At 42.9% G+C, this 22,186-nt stretch overlaps 1 protein-coding gene across 3 annotated transcripts in view; it reads right to left on the reverse strand.

The window, feature by feature from the left end:
• The window catches only part of MORC1 (MORC family CW-type zinc finger 1), a 190,452-nt gene extending 173,552 nt beyond the window's left edge, over positions 1-16,900 (reverse strand). For all 3 annotated transcript variants that reach the window (XR_004811644.2, XR_003147905.3, XM_025478165.3), the window contains exons 1-6: positions 16,674-16,900; positions 13,250-13,303; positions 11,022-11,056; positions 4,903-4,971; positions 1,162-1,252; positions 410-518 (exon numbers count right to left, since the gene is read on the reverse strand). Coding sequence is in view for 1 of the 3 variants with exons in the window: in XM_025478165.3 (XP_025333950.3) it covers positions 410-518; positions 1,162-1,252; positions 4,903-4,971; positions 11,022-11,056; positions 13,250-13,303; positions 16,674-16,738 (423 nt within the window). In the remaining 2 variants the exon portion in view is untranslated. The remainder of the gene's footprint in view (positions 1-409; positions 519-1,161; positions 1,253-4,902; positions 4,972-11,021; positions 11,057-13,249; positions 13,304-16,673) is intronic.
• Positions 16,901-22,186: the final 5,286 nt, after the last annotated feature.

Genomic DNA, 22,186 nt, shown 5'->3' on the forward strand with positions numbered 1-22,186 from the left:
TTAAGAGTCTCTTATAGTTTGTTTCCCTCTCTGATTTCATCTTTATTTTTTTCCAATATTTATTCTTAAAATGATAATCCATTTATGGCACAAATGGCAGAAGTATTTTGCAGGCTCCTTCCAAAAAGCTCACTGTGCCAAAGGGAGCCTCTTATTCTGGGAGATTTGGGCACATGGATAATGAAAACATTCTGAAAACTGCTTACGAGTTAAAACCCACTCAAGAATGGTCAACAGGACAGGCCTCTAATGAACCCAAAGCGTCCAGCCACCCTCTCTCCATTTCCCAAATACATTTCTAAATTTCTCGATCATAATCAGAAAAGAACTGTTGTAGATTCACCTCCTGAGATGATAAATGAAAACAAGACCGTTACCATGGAAACCAAAGGAAAATCTCAACTCTTACCTCACTAAGACCTTCTGTTTCACAGAATGTCTGAGAAAAAAACACACAGGTCATCGTTTCTTCCTTCTTTGTGAAAAGAATAAAGTCCTTCCCGATCCTCATGGATCCACTATATTAAAAATTGAGAACATGCTGGTTTACATCTCAAATACTATAAAGAAATAGGTGGATTCATCACTGTGATGAATTGTTCTTTGATAGAAGTAACTCCACTGTTTTGCTGACCCATCACCGAAAGGGTAAAAATCGTTTCTTTTTCCCCTCAAAGTAGAGCAGATGGATTTGAACCAATCCAGCTCTCCACTCTTGCTTGAGACAAGACTGCCAAAAATAAGGTGCTATCCAGAAATCAAGAAAAGAACAATCATCTGTCTGCAGCAGGTGACACATAGGTGATAATATACCCTTGTCCTCACCTTACACTGAGGCAGACTAATAAAATAAGCTGTGAACACATATTACACCTACACTAACATATGCTCTGAGAAAAAAGAGAACACAGAGACTCAAGGAAGCTCGGAAGTACAGGGCTTCTGCTTCAATACCTGGAAGACGATTCATCACCTATTTGAGAATTAAACTTACAAATGTTACAAAGATCCAAGCCAGTTATAGGTATGGAAATCCCAAAACAAGTAGGACTTTGAAGTTTATATTATTAACCTTTACAAATCTAGATCATTCTGGGTAAGTTTGTGTCTAAGTAAATACTGTTCCCAATAATACATGCCTTAAAGGAAAAAAATTCTCACCTTTTGAGACCATTACCATATTGCCCAATAAACTTCAAGGTTGATGAACGTTTCTTGGATGTTCCAAAGTAAATGATATCTGAAGCCTCCTCTATAATTCACAAAGACATTTAGGTGGTTAGAAATTGTGATTGACACTGGCCATAGGTCCAGCTGTCAGGATATCACAGCATATCTTAGGACATTAGGACAAATCCATACCTCTTGGGTTAGCCCAGTGACAAGGATCCTTGTTGGACTCCATGACCTCTGACCAAGATCTTAACTGTAATACATTGAAGGAGGTCAGACAGATCTAGCCACATGACCTTAGGCAAACAGAGTGAAACTCTGAGTCTTAATTTCCTCATCTCTAAAAGGGAACCACTAATACCTACATTACAGAGTTGATGATAAAAACAAACCTATTAAATAAGATCATCTGTTTGTGAAACCCTGAACACAATACATGCCACTTGCTAAGTACCAATAAATCAAAAATGTTATAATCATTTGTACCACTAGTTATTTTCCATGAATTTGGCCCTTATCCAGCTCCATGTAAGACTGAGCAGGGTAGAATGACTTCTGGCCTGACACTCCCTGGGGAAGAAGAGCCACTTGTTTCAGACTCTTCGAGTCATCCTCCAGATCTCTCCAGGGCATTCTGGAATTCTAGAGAAGAATCGTCTAAACTTCAAAATATACATACCTCCAGGAACAAGAATGCTTCTAGGGAAACAGGGAAAGGTAGAAATGGCTCTCCCAGGGGGCCTACCTGAATACACACTCTAGAAGTGTCTCAAAGACCTGTGTCAATCTGTGTGCAGACATGCTATGGTTCAGCGGCACCTGGCATGTGGTGTGTAAAGGCTACCAGACACTCTGCTTGTCTGAAGCCAACTAGACGTTCTATCACATGTTCTTATAAGGGGTTGGGCATTAAGTGAGGGTATCCATGATAACAACGTTAGCTACCATTTATTGTTTAGTATATATGCTAGGAACTATATCATATCCTTTACATGCACCACCTATTTAATATTTATAACAAACTTACATAATAGATATTATTATGATGATCTGCATGTTATGAAGAAACTTAAGTTCAAAGAGTATATGTAGGCTGCCCAAGGTGAAACAGCCGATGAATGCCACCATAAGGATAACAATCCAAGGCTGCCAGAGACCATATTCTGTGGTTTTCAAGCATACTTCACAGACTCCCATATATGGTGTTCAGAGTTCTGGGCACAGGTATAGAACACTGACATGACCTCTGCCCACAACTTTATGTCACAGTAGGAGAAACAGATTAAAAGAAACAAACAAGATCACTTCTGAGAGTATTAAGTGAAGAAATAAAACCAGGGTGCTGTGCTAGAGAATTAATAGGAGTGGGCCCTCAGACAGAATGATCAGGAAAGGCCTCTTTCATAAGGTCACATCTGAGATGAGCTTTAAATGAATGGCTAGCAGGCATGGCTGGTGTGCTATAAGCCAAGGGAGAGAATGACATGAGAAATGGTCAAAGAGGTGGACAAAGATTTCTTGCCAAATAAGGCTAGAAACTACAAGCATTACTGGGGAGTATAAATTGTATCCCAAAGTAATGAAAAACCACTACTGCTTTTAAGCAAGGGAAGGATATAATGTGATTTATATTAAAAGAAAACAAAGGGACGCCTGGGTGGCTCAGTGGTTTGGGGCCTGCCTTCGGTCCAGGGTGCGATCCTGGAGACCCAAGATCGAGTCCCACATCAGGCTCCCTGCATGGAGCCTGCTTCTCTCTCTCTGCTCTCTCTGCCTGTGTCTCTGCCTCTCTCTCCGTATCTCTCATTAGTAAATAAATAAAATCTTTAAAAAAAAATAAAAAAGAAAACAAATACTCTTGGGATCACTGTGTAAGGAATGGACCATGATGGGGCAAGACTAGAAGCCAAGAGTGTGGAAATTCCTATCATTACTCTGGGTCAAGGTTGATTTAACTTCGTTTGGGCCACAGATAAGATTCTATTTTCAGTCATCAGATAAACTCTTCCTTCTAACTCATTGCTTAACTTCCAATGAATATGGGGGGTTTTTTGAAGATTTTATTTATTTGAGAGAGAGAGAGCGTGCACATGTTGCGCACAAGTTGGGGGAGGGGTAGAGGGAGAGGGAGAAGCAGGGAGCCCGATGCTGCTCAATCCCAGAACTCCTGGGATCCTGACCTGAGCCGAAAGCAGGCGTTTAACCGACTGAGCCACCCAGGCACCCTGATTTCCAATCAATGTTAACACAGAATCGCTCTCTCAACACTAGTGTGCTTTTAAAAATAGTACTGTACATGTCCACTGAAGTGCGAGCTCTTTCTGAGGATCTGAATATTAGCCACTTTTCTGTGTTTTGATCATTTTGCTCATGGCCATATATAAAAGGAGTTGCTTCTTTCTGTTTTCTTTTTTAAGGAAGTGACTTAAACTATATCACATATTCTGTTGTTTAAGAATTCAGGAAAACGAACTTAAGGGTCAGCCTAGAAGTGAAAAACAAAACTTTTTTCATCATGATTTTCTCACAAACTCTGTTCTTTCTCTTAAACACTAAGAACCAACGGTACTTTGAATCAAAATCACCTGGAAGAATCAAAATTATCCAAATTCAGAATGAGAACTGAGTAACATATCTGAGAATTTTCTAAACTTCCTAATAATCTTTGACTATTCATACCCAGGGAGTACTTCAGAGACTGGCTGGAAGAGAACTGCTTTACTTTGTATTCTTTGCTTTCAGCAGCACTGATGAGCGTCCTATCCGCTGGAGTAGAACAGACCAGAACTGCTCCATATTATTTGAATTACTTCACGATTTTTTGAACTTAGTGGTCTTGTGGGACAGCAACAAGAGTTAAACAAGAATTCAGGGATAAGCTATCCCAAATGACTCAAAGCCTTAATCAGAGGAAATAACATTTAATTTCACAGTAAACTGGTATCGTGTACCTACTATGTGTTGAGTTTTGGTTAGCCTTGAAGATAAATACAACAACAAAAAAATCATGCAAGGGGATCCCCAGGTGGCTCGGCAGTTTAGCGCCTGCCTTCGGCCCAGGGCGTGATCCTGGGTACCTGGGATCGAGTCCCACATCAGGCTCCCTGCATGGAGCCTGCTTCTCCCTCTGCCTGTGTCTCTGCCTCCCTCTGTGTTCTCTCATGAATAAATAAATAAAATCTTTTTAAAAAATCATGCAATGAATTGTAGATGTATTCATTATGGTGAGAATAGTTGAAGCTACTAAACTTTTGAACACGCAGAGAAAAAAGAAACCGCTGAAAACTAGAAGAGATAACCTCTTCCTCAAGGTTAAGCAGAAAATTAAAAATAGCCTAAAGGCACTGGAAACTGCCCCAGGCCTCTTGCAAACAATATCTGAAGGGTGGGCTCAAACAATCTCAAAATCCATCCAGTTACCCTTCCTTTTCCATTCATTCCCAGATGCTTTTTCTTGCAAGTAATCATACCTTCTCCTTTTCATTTTTCTTGCAATATTTATCTACATTCACTTTTTGTCTTGGTTTGGATGATTACAATGAATTTACTCTGTCAGCTGGAATATTTAAATCTAAAAAGTTCAACAATATGTTAAGTCTGGGGTTTATTTTTCCCCTAATAGCTCCATACCTGCTTTTGCATAGATGGCTCAATTTATTTTTATTTATTTTATGGGTTTTCAGACTGTTTCCTCGAACAGCCAGTTAGGTACCTAGATAATTAACTTACCAGGGCTCATCCCACATCCATCATCCAGGAAGCACAACATGAATCCACCCTGCAGTTTTTCATTATCCACTGTAAGAGAAAGCAGTTATTACTAATAAATACTGGCCTTAATTTGTTCATCAGAAAGTCATGCTGCTTACATAATTATTTGTCCTCCTCAAAGGCAGCTGCTGAGTGACAGAGTGATGGCACAATGATGGCGCTCAGACAGGTGTCCTGGCTATGGTTTCACAGGACACTGCAGGGGGAAAAGAGTCATGCACCAAAAAGGCTTTCAATTAACATAAAACATCTACACATTAATAAATTATGTATACAGTGTGGCATGCCCTGCCCTGGAATCGGACTGGCCTTTAAACTTCAGGTATTTTCCACCCTTGGAGCGGGAATAAAGGTAGCTGCTGATGTGACCCCAGGATCCCTCTACTGCACTGATCAACCTTTATGCCCTTCCACCGAAGCACTAATTCTGAAGTCAACCCAGGCCATTCTTACTAAATTCTGCAGCCTCCTGTCTAAGTAGTTAATTCCCATAAGACCCATTTGTGTGTGCTTCTTAGTGGCAGCAAATATTTGCCTCTTGAAAATGCATTTCTGAAAATGGCTAAGTTATTTGGAATCAATTTTGGTGATTAAGAGATATCATTAAGATAACAGAAAATAATCTCTTGTTTAAAAAAATGGAAAGGTGTAACTAAAACTAATGAGACTAATTTTAATGCTCAGTTTGTAATCTGGCTCTGAGGGTAATTTCAGCATTTGGATATACGAGTTCTATCACCTCTCTCTCTCTTTTACAATAGCTTTGTTGAGAAATAGATTACACATAAAAAAAAAAAAGACCGCCTCTGTGTAAAGTGTACAATGTGATGAACTGTGGCATATGTATATACCCGTGAAATCATCACCACAATTAAGGTCATGAACATACCCATCACCCCAGACCTCTTCTTCCTTAGTTGTCTCTCCAGTCTCCCTTCTGCCCCCTTCCGTACCCGTCCCCCCACCCCAACCTCAGGTAGCCACTGATTTGCTAACTCTATATCTATGATTCATTTTGTAGCACATTTGTTTAGTCAACTCTGTGTTCAATGGTCACCCCTAACCTACATTTTAAAAATTAAATAATGTTCGAGATAATTTATAAATAAATATCTCAAACACATACCTAAGCTTTCTGGGTTCATAATTTTATGGTCACATGCCTACTTCTAATCCCTCCCCCAACCCCTGCTAATTCCTTTCCTGTCTATAAACCCTTGGGATCTTCCCTACATCTCATTTTCCCAGTTTCTCTCTCTGCCTGGTCCTCCGGAGTGCTTACCTCAACTTCTGTGTCAGAATATTTCCTCCCCCACTTTAGATCTTGCTCTGTGCAACCCCCCTCTGACTGAGGATGACATTCTCCACTATTCAACAGGGGAAACCAACTCTTGCACAGTGCAGTAGTTCTCAACCGTGGCTGAACATTTTAATCACATGGAGGTACTCCAAATTAACTGGTCTTGGGCCAGGCTCAGGAATTAACATTCCCAATTATCCTAGTGTGTATCAGCCCTGGGAACCACCTGATCCAAGCTTCAAGTGGCTCTGCATAGACGCAACAACTGATTTTGCAGCTCTTGGGATAAAGTTCTCATGTAAGGAGCTTACAGAAAGGAGGGCATTTCTTTGGTGAATCAGTGGGAAAGACTAAAAATTCCCTAGACAAGTACAGTGCTTAGTTTTTCCATAAACCCCAATGAGTGACTACAGACAATCACAGTCTCGAAATGTAATAGTCCCCTACTGTCCACCCTGAAGCTTAACCTGATTTATTTCAATTCCTTAAAACTAAGGATTCCAGATAAATATCTATTATCTGTTAAATATGCAGGTCCAGAACAAACCACAGCACCTTCTCCTCATCAGGCTTACTTCTCCTTATGATGTTTTCTGTTCAATAAGTGGCCGTCACTCTGCCATTAGGCTTCATCTGCCCAAGTCAAAACCTCAGGATCACCATATGTCTTCTCAATGCCACCTCCTTAATGCCTCTCTACCCCCATGACACTGCCTTAGTTCAGGAAACCATTATCTCTCTTCTGAATTGCAGCAACCACTGCCTTACTCCTTGCTAAAGGCAGAGCACAGACCAGTGTGCATTGCACAATTAATTTTATGTGTCAATTTGGTTAAGTCTGGTGCCCTTATCAAACATTGGTCTAGATGTTGCTACAAAAACATCTGTGGATATAACTGACTTTTACAATCAGCTGACTTTAAGTAACTTCCATAGCGTGGGGAAGCCTCATGCAATCAGCTGAAGGCCTTAAAGGCAAAGACTGAGGTTTCCCAAAGAAGCAATCTTCTGCAGCAAGACTGCCACATAGAAATGGTACTTGAGTTTCCAGGCTGCTGGTCTACCGCAAGGATCAAGAACCTGAGACTGCAACGTCATCTCTTAGCTGGCTTTCCACCCTGCCAGCTGCCCTACAGATTGCAGATGTGTCGGCCTTCACCATCTGTGAGCTGATTCCTTAACAACTCTCCCTCTCATCCACCCCCCCAAACTCTCTATATCAGTATCTATAGATATAGACAGATACAGATACACATACACACACACACATTGATATTGAAATACACGTACGTGTCTAGAGTCAGGGGAGGGAGGCAAATCACATCTGCCAGTCTGTCTGTCTACCTGTCTGTCCACTTAGCTTGTCTCCTACACTTAGCTTGTCTCCAGTTCTGTTTCTTGGAAGAACTCTGACAAATACACTCTCCAAGCTCATCTCTCATCACTCCCTCCCCTTACCCATACTCCCTCCCCTTACCATACATCCACTTCCACACAAATATTCTCTTTAACTAATCCTGAGCATCTCAAGCATTTTTGCGACTCCATCCATGTTTTACACTCTCTCCAGATTCAAGACCCTGCACTACACTGTCCTTTCTCCCTTTCTATCCCTGATTCACCAGGTAAAGGCCTATTTCCCCTTTAGGTCTTTAGTTCCTAGAAAGGTTCCTTCTAGAGCACTTCCTCATTCCTACACATCATTGGGCACCCATAATGCACATTTTCTCTGTACTTTGTGTTTCCCACCTGCTCGTGTATCTCTTTCTCTTTCAAACTAGTGGCTTTTACTTTTTGTAACACAGTTGCCTCAGAGATTTAGTGAACGCTAAGGGCCCTCTACCCATAAAAGTGAAGATATACATATTTTCTAAAGACCTCGCACTAGGATACCAATTTCTTTAAAGCAGGCACTGTGTGTACTCAGCATTTAACCCAGTGCCCGACACTCGGTAAGCACACACACACACAAGTATTGACTGCAAATCCATGTTTACTAGAACCAATACACATGCATGATAAAACAACAATGGCTAAATTTGTTTAATTTGAATTTTAGGGTCCTCCCTCAAGTTACTGAAGAAAACAAGACCGGAAAGTAATTCAGGGGACTCTGTAAATAATTTGAAAACTAACCCAAGACTTAATTATTTATCCTCATATCAATTCAATCTATTGCTGCATAAACCCTGACCCTGGTTCATTTTTTTTTTTTTTAAGAAAAATCAGTTTGCTAAGTTGATAGCCATATTGTGATTTGCTGCAACAAAAAAAAATTTATGTGAATAAGTACTTTTTTAATGAATAGGTAATTTAAAAACAAATAACATAAGTTCAATTTTTCACAAAACACATATAACCTAAATTTAAAAAGAAGTGCCATTTTGAACTCAAATGGCAAAGATTTTATGTGTGTATATATGCCGAGTGTTAGAGAATGTTGGGAAATGAGTACTGCCATGCCCTGCTGGTGTCCTGCCACAAACCGAAGAGAACCTAACATGTAAATTCCAATTACATTTGTTGTACTTTGTGATTCCGAATAATTCTTCTCAACTTTTTGACCCTTCATCAATAATATGTATCTTCTGGGGGTGCCTGGGAGGCTTAGTCGGTTAAGTGTCTGCCTTCAGCTCAGGTCATGGCCCCAGGGTCCTGGGATCAAGCCCTGTCAGGCTCCTTGCTTAGCAGGCAGTCTGCTTCTTCCTCTCGCTCTCTCCACTCCCCACACATCCCCCACTCATGCTCACTCTTGCTCTTTCTCTCTCTCAAATAAATAAAATCTTTAAAACTATATATGTGTGTATGCTCTGAGTGAAATGCAACTTAAATCCTTTCCCCTTCTCCATTTCTAGGACCACTGCCCGAGTTCAAATTCTCATGAAATCTTGCACAGGTTGTTTCCATAGCCCCACGCCCCTACTATCCCTTCATTGATGGTACAGCATTCAGTTACAGAAACTCTCCCTGTTTACCTCATAAAAAATAGTACACCCTGCCTATCGCTCTCTGTTCTCTTATCCCACTCCCGCCCCCTTTTAGCACTTTCCATTGCCTGGTGTATTATTTGTTCATTTCCTTATTGTCTATCTCTCCCCCATGAGAACACACGTTCTTGACAACACATATTTAGTCACACATGTTGTTCCATGCTGTCCCTGGCACCTAGAGTAATGGTTTGGTTCATTCATGGCAGATACTAAACTGTTATTGAATAAATGAATGAATCTCTGAACTGATCTACTTCCATTCTCTTTCTCACAATAATTCCTCAGATAGGAATATTCTTTTACAATATTTGATGAAAACCACATCCATATTTCAGGCCCTAGCTCTTTCATATGAGGTACCTTTCTCTGTGTTCTTACTATTCTTTGAGTCTCCCCTGCACAAGCAACACTTACTCAATCCTATCTAATGGAAGGGAAGACGACATTTTCTCCACTATTGGTGTTTCCAATGGAGTAGAATGGCGTGTAATTAATATTAGTAGAATGTACAATGGAGTGCCATTAATATTAGTAAAGAGGCCCTTCTCTGTCCCTTGACTCACTTCTCACTCATCTGACTGGTAATCTAAGGAAGAATCACCTAGGGAGGCTCAGTTCAGAGTTCTTCTGTCCCCTCTTGGGAGTGAGCTGCTTTCAGAGTGCATGAGATCTGTTCTGTTCACTCCAGGCAGACCATTTTGAGGGGAAGCCTGACTCCACAGGTTGGGCAAGTATCTAATTATGGAGTATGATGAGCAAATCCACTGGTTTTCTCACACCTAAGCTCCACACTCCAATCTAGCATTTATGAATAATAAAGGCTCTCTTGCTTTATTTCCAAACTTTTCAGAACCTGAAGAGTAGAAAGAGAAGAGAGTTCATTTATTATGTTTTCTCAGATGTCTTAAAATGTCCATGTCTCATGAACCAAAAGGACCACCTAACACAAAATCTTTTTCTTTTTTCTTTTTAAAATATGTTTATACCCAATGTGGGGCTTCAACTCACAACCTTGAGACCAAGACTTGAGATCAAGAGTTGGACACTCTACCGACTGAGCCACCTAGGTGTCCCACAGGATCTTAAACACTTAAATTGACTTGAACAGAGTTGCTTTTTAATTATAGATACAGATTACATCATGGACCATATCCTCTTGCCTATGACTAATAGCCAATGTTTACAGGAAAGCTGACAGATTCAGGGTTGGGGATCAGTTTTAACACTTCAGACATTTATCTAGGCAGTATTAAATACAAGACTGGATCTCAGAACCTAAGTTCATTTGCAACACAGTCTAACGAAATGAACTAATTAATAAGTACAACAAATATTTGGTGACTAAAAATGAAGTCCGTGAAGCAAACGTATCTGGTTTGAATATTATAGCCCCCAAACATTCAAATATCACATTCACTTACACATTTTAACACTATGATAAGTTGAAACTGATGTATACTTAATTACGAATAACCATTAACTTAATGTGCTTTTTAAAATAAAAATTTTTTTTATGGCAGACACATTGTTCCACACCACTCTGATGCTTTCAGAAAACCCTGGAAGATCTAATTTTGTAAATAGGTCCCCTAACAAGTGAACGATTCAACTCTCAGAGTATACTTTTCTCAACCTGGCTCCCCATAAGGTCACTGTACTCACTAAGCACTTAGATTACATTAAAAATCTATAAAATGTGCTTTGACTTCATGAAATAAAAGCAAAATAACTATAGGCTTTCCATTAGAAGGAAGGAAAAAAAAAAGGAGGCAAATAAAAATGCTCACCTGAAAACACATCAAGTCTTGCAGCCCCTGCATCTCTGGAAACAATATAAAAATATCACTGCTTCAATATGAAATTATGTTTTAAAAAATTACATTTATCTGAATTGCTTACATGAAGTATAATCTATTGTCAGATAACAAACAATAGACAAATCCACTTAAATTGCTTCAAAACAATTACTAAAGTGTTTCACTCTACATTTATGTACTAAGATCTATGATCACTCATAATTTGAGAATGTCACAAAACCTGAAACTCAGAAATATGAGATGGAATTTCATGGTAATTACCAAAAAGCTCACCAAAAACAGATATGAATATAAAAAAGAAAACCTAGTTGGATAATAATCCATAATTCGCAGAAAGATTTTCATGATATATTTTAGTCCCCCAAAAAATGAAAAGAAAAAGCAAATTACTAACATGTACTGTATGATCATATATCTTTTTAAATGACATATATGATATACATGTTCATATGTGTGAGGAAAGAAATCAAAACAGTGGTTTTCTCTAGATCAGAGATTGGCAAATTATGGTCCAAAAGCCAAATGTGGCCCACCACATTGTTTTTATAAATAAAGTTTTATTGGAACACAATCATGCCCACTCACTTAGATATAGCCTATGGCTGTCTTCACACCACAATGGAAAAGCTGAGTAGTTTCAACAGAAAACACATGGCCTGCAAGGGGAAAATATTTACTATTTGGTCTTTTTCAGAGAGGCATGCTGATACCACCTCCCTGCCATGTGATGAGATTACTGATGCCTTACTTTTCCTTATTATTTTCTCAGTTTTCTACAACTCATGGATATTATTTATGTATCTTTTAAATTATTTTTTAAGTAGAAATTTTAAAAGAAAAAAAGCAAGAGCCAAAAAATCATAGTTTCAATGTGAGGGGTGAAGACAATGAGGAAAGTGGTCTTAGCTGATGCAGAAGTGGATGTGTTGAGTAAGGGAAACTCAGAATAATAACAACCACTGGGACTCTAAATGGGAAATTTGAGTCTCTCCCAAAAGTTCCATCAATTCTAAGCCAAAACTACACCAAATAAATCTGAGTAGGTACACTGACTTGTTCTACAAGCCTTCAAAGTTGGCCCCTTTGCTCCTTCCTCTAGCCAACTGCTGCCTTTTAAGCTCCTCCTTTCTGGAAATTCTGGAGGGACTACTGTTATTTCTTGGAGCATTTTGGTTGTGTCAAATAAACAGTGAATGAAATATTTTTAAGCCCCTTTTCCTAATTCCTACCACAATCCCATGATACCTAAGTATCATTACCCCCATTATATAATTATACTTTACACAAAATACCATACACCTAATAGGTGCTCAGTAAATGTCACTGCACTGAAATGGAATTTTCAGAGAGGGTTTGTTCATAGAGAAATGCCACGGGATGAGACATAAAACAATCATTCACCTCTACAGCATATTAAGACATTTTGTAACAAGCTTTGTACTTTAGCCCAGGTACTTTCTTCTCTGATTAGCTGCTGTTAACAGGAAAAGAGGCCTGAACCATCATCTCCTCCTATACTGCCACATTTTTTCCTGCTGTCTACAACATCCTTTTCACATTCTCCAGTTTTAATTTTTGCCAACCACAGGAAACCATCAAACTCTTAAATGAAATGATAGAATTTTTTAGAATAACACGGGGACTTTATAAAGACCTTCATCATAAGAACTAAGCATCTTGAGTAAATCTATAAAACAGCTACATCCGCTATCAATTACTAGCATCTGAACAGCCTTGGCAAACTCAAGGGTCTGCTGCAGACACAGGAACTGAGGAGTTCAGGCTGCCTGTGGGGAGCACTGGGAATGGCAGAGCCGAAGGCACAGACTGTCCCAAGAGAGCACATGCTATGCACCTGAGCCCACTGAGCAGCCTCAAGGCTACTACATCTAATTGTTAAAAAAAGGGGGGGGGGAGTGAAGGGCCAGGGACCCACATTTTATATGTGGCACCTCCTGTTTCTTAACCTTCATAAACCCTTCTTTTCTTCCTTTTCTTTATAACTACAGTGCAAACTCTCACCATGAGTCAAACAAACACAAGACAGGCTAGGCGGGGGCAGAGGGCTGCCAGTTTATAGATGCGGCTCTGAGAATTGTTTTATTGATCACATTTTTCTCACTCCCCTGGGTCTGAAGTCAATTTTTCTTTGCCAATCTCCTTCTGCCACATAGGAGCAGTTTACAGATGAGCCTTACCTTGCATTGTCCAGCAACTCAGCCAGTGCTCCAAAAAGGAAACTGTGCGTGGTGCTGATGAAGAAAGAGGGAAAACCAAAAGTTAAACCAACTCTGTGATCAGTGTAAACGCTTCAAGATACTTGCAGACAAGCGTTCTCCAGTTCAGGACAGATAATCAATTAAGGACTTATTCTAGAAACAACTTTCTCAGCACGGTCAAGATGCTCAAGTAGATGCGGTCCATTACAAAGCCGAGGCTAAGAACATGATATAGCCAAAATAGCCTTCTGTTCCTAATAAAACAAAGACGTCAAGGACCTTACTGTACTTACAGCAAGTTGTGATGTTTTAAAACTGCTTTATAAGCATGTATTCAAGTGTTTTTTTGGAGAACTTGTCCTTAAAACTGTATTCTTTAAGGTCAAATTATTTCTGAAAGATCTTGATCAAAACCTTGGCACACCAAAAGGGCTTAAGACTCTACCTGTAGGTGCAGGCATTGGCAGGGACCCCCTGTTTGCCCCATTAATCCCTATTTTTTCTGCAGGGCCTCTTGTCCTCTGAATTACCTGTGGTCACTTTCCCCTGCACCCCCTCATGCTAGGTCCTGGGTGACAGAACACACTAGACAGCCATCATTCTTTATGCTTTGAAGGCTTTGAATGTTCATCTGGGGGTGAAATCAGGCTGCCGTCAGGGGCCCACACTTGCTTTTCATTTCTTGATGTGGATATTTCCATCAGCAACTTTATCACAGCATTAAGGGAAGAGTCAATTAGCAATTTTCCTTTTATATTTAGTAAACAGGTCACAGAAGCAAGACAGACCTAATTATCAAAACAGATCTGCTCATTTGTAGAGGAAGAAAGATCATCTGCAATGTCTCAGAGATTCCAAATGCCTCAGGCCATAAGACAATATGTTAGCTGAAAGTTTATTATTTTTAAGATATATTTATTTTAGAATGCAAGAATGCACACACATACATGGGCGAGCAAGCAGGGGCAGAGGGAGAGGGAGAGGGAGAATCCTCAAGCAGACACCCTGCTAAGCATGAAGCCCAATGCAGGGCTGGATCCCAGGACCCTAACATCACAACCTGAGCCCAAATAGTCAGTGGCCTAACCAACTGCACCTCCCAGGCGTCCCTCCGTTTTGTTTTGTTTTTTTGTTTTTTTTTAATTTTAAACTTTAAACATAAGCTGATGTGGGGGTCTCTTGACTCAAGTCAGCTTTCAAACTTGTAATTAAAAAAAAAAAACTAAGTACAATTGCTGTGAAAAGATGGCCTTCGCTCAAAAGAAATCGAGTGTATAAAAAATCCAAATCAGAGCAAAAGTGAAGGTTATATGCTTCACAAAAGCAGCACTTGAAACCACAGGACTCTCCAGTGAATTTAAAACACATGATTCAATATACAAAAATCCAACATAGAGACAATACTTCAGAAAAGTAATTGCAGTCATTCTGACCAAGAAATGCCATAGAGGCATCTACACTATTTCATAGTGTATTTTAACAGCCTGCCTGCCACGTGCTAATGCGGGCAGTCCTGGGCTTCAGCCTCTTGGGACTGGAGCTGGGGGGCGGGGGCAGGGGGGGGGGGCGTAGAAAACACACAAGTAAATAAACATAAAGATGATCCCGGGAGGCCAGGATGCTCTGGCTACAGTGAACCGGGGAGATCCTGCCTGCCGGACGCAGGGTGGCCAGCCGGCCAGGCAGTGCTTCCTACACCACGCTTAGGACCTCCTACTTACCCGACATGCAACTGGAAACCACTGTTGTGTTTTAAAGAGAGTGACATATCTGGTTTACTTTTTAAAAAATCTCACTCTGGGGGCACCTGGGTGGCTCAGTGGTTGAGCATCTGCCTTTGGCTCAGGTCATGATCCCGGGGTCCTGGGATGGAGTCCCGCATAGGGCTCCCTGCGAGGAGCCTGCTTCTCCCCCTGCCTGTGTCTCTGCCTCTCTCTGTGTCCTCATGAATACACAAATAAAATCTTTAAAAAAATATATATATATATATTGCTAAAAACCTCACTCTGGCAGCTCTCAGGAAAATAGCTCATCAGGGAGCAATAAGGGGAAGCAGAGAGCCAGGTGAGAGGCTCTGTGGAGTACCTCACAGGGGCGATGGCAGTTAGTTTGGACTGAAATCAATGGCAGAGGCAATGCAGAGGCCTGGGGACACAGAGATGGCATGAAGAGGACTTGACATTGAATCGGATATGGGAGTGGGGCAGGAGAGAAAAAAAAACCACTCCTGCTTTTTCTGCAAACAGAAATCTATCCGGAGAAGCCGAGAAAATGCCAATTTCTATCTGATTTTCTCGTTGCTTCACGCTGCTGTCACTTTTGTTGTGAAGTTCTCGGGCCACCAACTGATGATGGGCTGTGGGCGAGGGGGAACCACTAGGTGCCTGCGGCCCCGCAGCTATGATAACTACATGACACTGAGGCTGAGGGAGTTTCCCAGAATTCACAGTCCTTCCAGCATTCCACCTGTAATTTTTTAAGACTCTACTCAAAATCGCCATCTCATCATTTGTCTTCCACTTCAGTTAGCTTTTAATTATTTGTTCTAATTTTTCCAGCTTTTTCTGGAAATTATTATTCTCTGGATGGACAGATTAAAAAAAAAAAAAAAAAGACTAAACAGCTGCCCATGACTGCCTGTTTTATTTTGTTTTCTGTAAAAATTACATGTCTGCCCCAGGCAGCAAGGCGGGCCTTGCCTGGTATTCTTTATGCTTCTATTTCTGTGGTTTTAAGATGATGCATCCCTTGCATCAATCAGCACTTTTAGGAAATCCAGATTAGTCAGAGACTCCAAAAACCCAGCACATCGGTATGAATTAGGCGGCATTCGCTGGTCTGCTGTGCCCGTGGGACAGAAAACCTGGGTCATGTGCCTGTGCAGTCTGGGCCTTTGAAACGAGCACCTGGGGAGTCCCCAGAAGGCCCCCGGGGCTGACAGAGACGCGGGGGGGGGGGGTCTAGCAATAACTAAAATATGAGGATTCTAGCCCAGAAGAGGCTCCGTTTTTGGAAGGACTCAGGCCGCGGAGGCTGGAATCCCTAAATACACAGCATCCTCCGAGCGCAACCTCAACCCGTCAGTGTGCGGCCCAGAGAAATCACAGGGACTTAGGATTCCGGACTCCCCGGGTGCGGAGGCTGGAGCCTGTGGAAGCGCCCCCGCACCCCAACTGCAGCACGCCCACCCCACCGCTCTCTCTGAAAATCAGAATCTAGCCCAGAATAGCATCCTTCCTACTTTTTCATTTTTTAATAGGAACAACTTAAGTCTATAAAATTCCCATAAATCGATACCAAGTTGATTTTTTTTCCCCCAAGTAGGTATTTCGCAGGGGGAGCAGCGGAGCCCTTCCTCGGCTGCGTGGGGAGCCGCCCCCGTTCGGGCCCCGCGGGCACTCACGAGTTGGCGTGGATGAAATCCAGGTGCAGCTGGGCCCGCCGCAGGCCGCCGTACTTGTCGCCCATGTCCTTCCCCGGGGCCCGCAGCCCTCGGGGCACCCGCGGCCACCCCTTTTGCAGGCACAGCCCACGCGCACGCGCACGGCCACGCCCACAGGCGAGCCACACCCACGGGCTCCGCACGCCCACGTGCACGCGCACGGCCACGCCCACGGGCTGGCCACGCTCAGGGGCTCGGCACATGCACGCCCACGGGCTCGTCACGCCCTGCGCACGGCCACGCCCACGAGCTCGGCACGCCCACGCTCACGTCCACGGGCTGGTCACGCTCAGGGGCTCGGCACATGCACACCCACGGGATCGTCACGCCCTGCGCACGGCCACACCCACGAGCTCAGCACGCCCACGCCCACGCCCACGGGCTGGCCACGCTCAGGGGCTCGGCACATGCACGCCCACGGGCTCGTCACGCCCTGCGCACGGCCACGCCCACGGGCTGGTCACGCTCAAGGGCTCCTCACGCGCACAACCACGGGCTCGTCACGTCCACAGGCTCATCATGCCCACGCCCACGGGCTCATCACGCCCTGCGCACAGCCACGCCCATGAGCTCGGCACGCTCACGTCCACGGGCTCGTCACGTCCACAGGCTCATCGCGCCCACACCCTCGGGCCGGTCACGCTCAGGGGCTCCTCATGCACATGCCCACGGGCTCATCACAAGCACGCCCACGTCCTGCTGGTCATGCCCACAGGCAGTCCACACCCACGCTCTGGTCACGCCCACGCCCCCGGGCAGCCCACGCTCCGGGCCGGTCACGCGCACGGCCAGGCCCAGGGCTGTGCACAAACGCCCGCGCCCCTGCCGGCGGGGGTGAGGCTCACCCGGAGCGGAGCCGTGGGCGTGGGCGTGGGCGGCGGCCGGCAGGCAGGTCCCGGGTCGCGGGCTCGAATCCTTCCTCCGACGAGGCGGCGTCGCGCCGGCCGCTTCCCGTTGCGGTGGGCGTAGGGGCCCCCGCGCAGTGGCGCTGTCCGTCGGCAGGCGGCCCGCGGGCCCGGGGCTGCGATCAGAATTGGTGGGAAAGGGGCGCGCGGGCCCCCGCCGAGCCAAGAGGCGGGGCTGGAGGCTGCGGGCGGCGGGCGGCGGGGCAGGACGGAAACGGGCAGTTTTCCTTCACTCGCCCAGTTTGTGACGCAGCCGCCCGGGGAAAGGCGTCTTGGGTGCTGACCCCGGCGCTCACCTCGCGGCGGTTCTTGGCTTGATACCCTCGAAGAAGAGAGACAAGAAACGGGATGAAGCCAGGGAGGAAAGAAAGGACTGAGGGCAATCGGAGCAGAATTTGGACTTTGCTGTGATGTGGAGCTTGTGTTCCGTGAGAGACTTTCTCACCTATCAGCTGATAGTCAACTATTTCATGTGCTGGCCCGGCTCAAAGAACAGACAGACATTCTGGACTGTTCCAAAGGAGAGAGCTGGGCAGGGGAAGGTTCTGGGCACGGAGGGGGTGGGGTCGCAAGGAAGGACTGTGAGCACCGAGTTCCAAGTCACCAAACCCAAGTTGAAACAGGACTTGTCAAAGATGCTTTCTGGAAAGGTCCTGGTGTTGATGAGAAACGAGTTAACCTAGTTGACCTCTAAAAAGTGTTCAGACTCATTCCATCTAGGGCTAGGTGACTTGCAAACTCAGGTAGTCCAATAGCACCCGCAGATTCTGTGATGGTTTGAAAATCAGAAATGAGCGTCTGTTGAATAAAGAACTTGAGCTAGATGGGTTTATGATTTCTGGGCATCATACAAGCAAGGAGGCTCTCAGAAAAGAAAAAAAGAAAAAAGAAAATTGTCAGTTTTGGGATAGTCATTTTACTCCTAAAAAAAAAAAAAAAAAAAAAGGTAGTTTATCAGCTACTACATTTATAGGAATCAGGAGAGGAAGAGAGAATTTGAATGACAACCCAAAGGAACATGATGCTCTAATTTGAAAACTGGAAGTAAACATAAACATTTCAAGTAATTTTTCTGATTGCATTTTTGTTTTAACGGTGGCTGACGTGGTGGTGTTTTGATAGCAGAATTCTCTGTACTAAGCAACTTGAGCTATCTTTCCAATTTCTCCTTCCATAGAACTTCAGAAATATGATATTTATTTTCATTTTATGGGCAAGAGAGGCTTGACAAGCCTCTTCTGGATTTATTTTACTACCCCAATTTCCAGCTGCTATCGCAAAGCAATTTACTATTGGGAGGGCACCGGGGCCATCCGCCTGTAATTAGTAAAGGCTGTAATATCTCATTTCTACCAGAGGGAAGGGTGTGATTATTATAAAAGCAGGTCTTCTAATAATATGAGCAGAGCCCTCCTACAGTAAGTGGCCAGCCCCAAAGCACCAGACAGTACTGGTTGGCCTGGATAATGGGCACTTAAGGGAATCTGTTAGATCTACTAAAATAGAGGCCTGAGAGTCATTGCATGCAACCCCCAAAAGCCTTTCCCCTTCATCATTTCAATTCCACTTAACCACCCTCCAGTCATAAAGGTAAATCTTGTTTCTCTTCATAGGATGCTTTTGGGATTCTTTGTCTGAGCCACCTCTCTCAACTCTGCCTCAAGGTTCATTTTAACCTTATTTTATGATTCAAAATTATTGGGGAAATAGCAGGGAGGGGAAATTTAAAAATGAGAACATCATCTGCCCATCTTATCATTGATCCTGATATTAAGGAGAGTCAGTTCGGGATAAGAGACTCGTCAGCTCTTCCTAACTAGACATTTCAGTTTTGCAACATTCATGTACTAGTCACAAACAATGGCTCAGATCTTTCAAACTATACTCCCCCCTTTTCATTTAAATGATTTTGTATGAGGGCACCTGGGTGGCGCGGTCAGTTTAGACCTCTGACTCTTTGTTTTCAGCTCAGGTCATGATCGCATGGTCATGAGATAAGCCCCCCCTCTTCAGTCTCTGCACTCAGTGTGGAGTCTGCTTAAGACTACCTCTGCCTGTACCTCTCTTTCTTTCTCTCATAAATAAATAAATTTGTATAAACCAACATCTTATTACTCTTCATAAACATGTTTAAAACTCAAGACAAAATTTATCAACATAAAAAAATCCAGACGCTTGTACCTACTAACCACACACAATGATATGTCATTTCTTAAGAATTATAATTAAGAAATGAAATCGGTACATTACAATAAATACAGAAGCTAAAATACTATTGAGGTGGTAATATTGAAAGATGCCAGTGACACTTAATGGATAATAGTGAAATATCTCTGAAAGGAACTCACTCTTGCTTGCTTATTTTCTTGCTTTTGTGCAAATTCTGAACCTGGTTGGTTGTGTTTTCATCTCTCCCAGTCAACTCCATGTTAGAAAATGGTAGAAACTGACTCTCCTTAAAATCAGGATCAATGATAAGATAGGCAGATGATGTTCTCATTTTTAAATTTCCCCTCCCTGCTATTTCCCCAATATTTTTGAATTGATTATCCACGTAACTGACAGTCTTTATACTCCAGGTATGCAGCACTATGGTAAGCATTTCTGGAGACTATGGAAAATATGAGGCCTAGAGCTTGCCCCAGAATAATGACTATTAAAGTTAGAAAATATTGGGGATCCCTGGGTGGTTCAGTGGTTTAGCGCCTGCCTTGGCCTCAGGGTGTGATCCCGGAGTCCCGGGATCGAGTCCCGCATTGGGCTCCCTGCATGGAGCCTGCTTCTCCCTCTGCCTGTGTCTCTCATGAATAAATAAATAAAATCTTAAAAATAAATAAATAAATACAAAATAAAGTTAGAAAATATAGTAGTCATCTTCGGTTGGCTAACCCATTAGTCATTTCCCCAACTTTCCTCTTTCCACTTTCGAAGGTGAAGACTTGCTTTGCTTTCCCAGTCTCTCCTGTAGCAAGGGGTGGCCATTCAACTGAGTCTTCATAAATAAGATAGAAGCAGAAGTCTGCTTAGTGGTTCCAGGAAGGCTTTTGCTCTCCTGATAAAAGACAGAGGCAGGGCTGGCTCCATCTCCCATCTTTCTTGTCTCTAACTTAAATATGAGCATGATACCTGAATTTAGGTATCCATGAGGAAAAAGTCAACAGAATCATATGAAGCTGTCCCAAAGCCAGCAGTCACCCATCTTGAGATTTGTGTTATGAAATAAAATTTAACATTAGTCTTTATTTGTATATGTAATTATAATTCAGTTTTCTTTTGCTTGTAGCCAAAATTATTCTTAACCAATAGTGACAAAGAATAATACCATAAAGCCCAAAAACATACTTTCTTTCCATCATTGGGCATAAGCAGAGAATTATTTTCTCTGGGCTGTGATTTAGAAGTCTTCTCTTGCCAGAGGTGGTAAATGTGAGCTCATAGGAAGGAAGACACTGTAGACAGAAGCCACCATCAGAACACAGAAGTAAGGAAAGGACAAAACATAGTATGTATACAGAATATAATCACTAGAATCATCAGACTGCTGTGCTGGAAGGGCCAAGGTTGACCAGATAAGGAAGCAGAGAACTAAAGAAGAGTTGGAGTGTTAGGGTGATGTTTATGTTTAAGTGATATGTAATTTGGAGCCATCATTGGTTGGCTCATCCAGTGAATCAGACAACTGTTCGGTGAGAGCCACCTCTATGGTAGGTTCCAAGAATATAAAAATATTTTGTTTCTGGCGCATCTGGGTGGCTCAGTGGTTGAGTGTCTGCCTTCAACTTAGGTCCTGATCCTGGAGTTCTGGGATCAAGTCCTGCATCAGACTCCCCTCTGCCTATGTCTCTACTTCTCCTTTGTGTGTCTCATGAATAAATAAAAATCTTTTTGAAAAATCTTTTTGAAAAATCTTGGTTTTTCCATCAAGGGGTATGGTTTAATACAGGCAGACAGTATCAGGTTTCAATGTAGGAAACAGAAACCATTCCAGTTACATTAGACACAACAGAATATACTACCGAGAAATGGGTATTCGTAAAATCTCTGGAAGGGATAGAAGGGTCAAAATCAGGAGCCCACCAGTGATAGTTGAATTCAGGCTCCCACCATGAAGGTGCAGATGAGAGGGCAGCAGTCTGCTGATGGAACTGCTACAACTGCCTCCAACTACCCACAAGGATGGTTTCCATGTACAGAAATGCTGAGGTTGACTGCTGCCTGGATACACTCACATCTCACGTCCTGCACGGTAGCAGCAAAACAAAACAAAGCAATGTTTTCCACATGCAGAGCCTTGGCTGCCAAGGTGTTTCCAGTTTTCCAACTTCTCTAACTAGAGAGATAGGAGAGAAGGTGGATGGGGACAAAAAGAGATTATATACAATTTCTACCACATTCACGGACTTTGAAGCACCAATTAGGGCATTAAGGCATTACAGGCCCTCTGAGAGAAGGAGGCTCCAAAGAGGGAGATGGGTTCAGAAAGATCTCAAAAGAGCAATGACACTTGAAAAATGAGTTCACATCTGCCAGGTGGACAGAATCGTGATCGACATTCTAGGTGGAATGCTG

Source organism: Canis lupus, chromosome 33, assembly GCF_003254725.2.
Source record: "Canis lupus dingo isolate Sandy chromosome 33, ASM325472v2, whole genome shotgun sequence".
Classification (NCBI taxonomy): domain Eukaryota; kingdom Metazoa; phylum Chordata; class Mammalia; order Carnivora; family Canidae; genus Canis; species Canis lupus.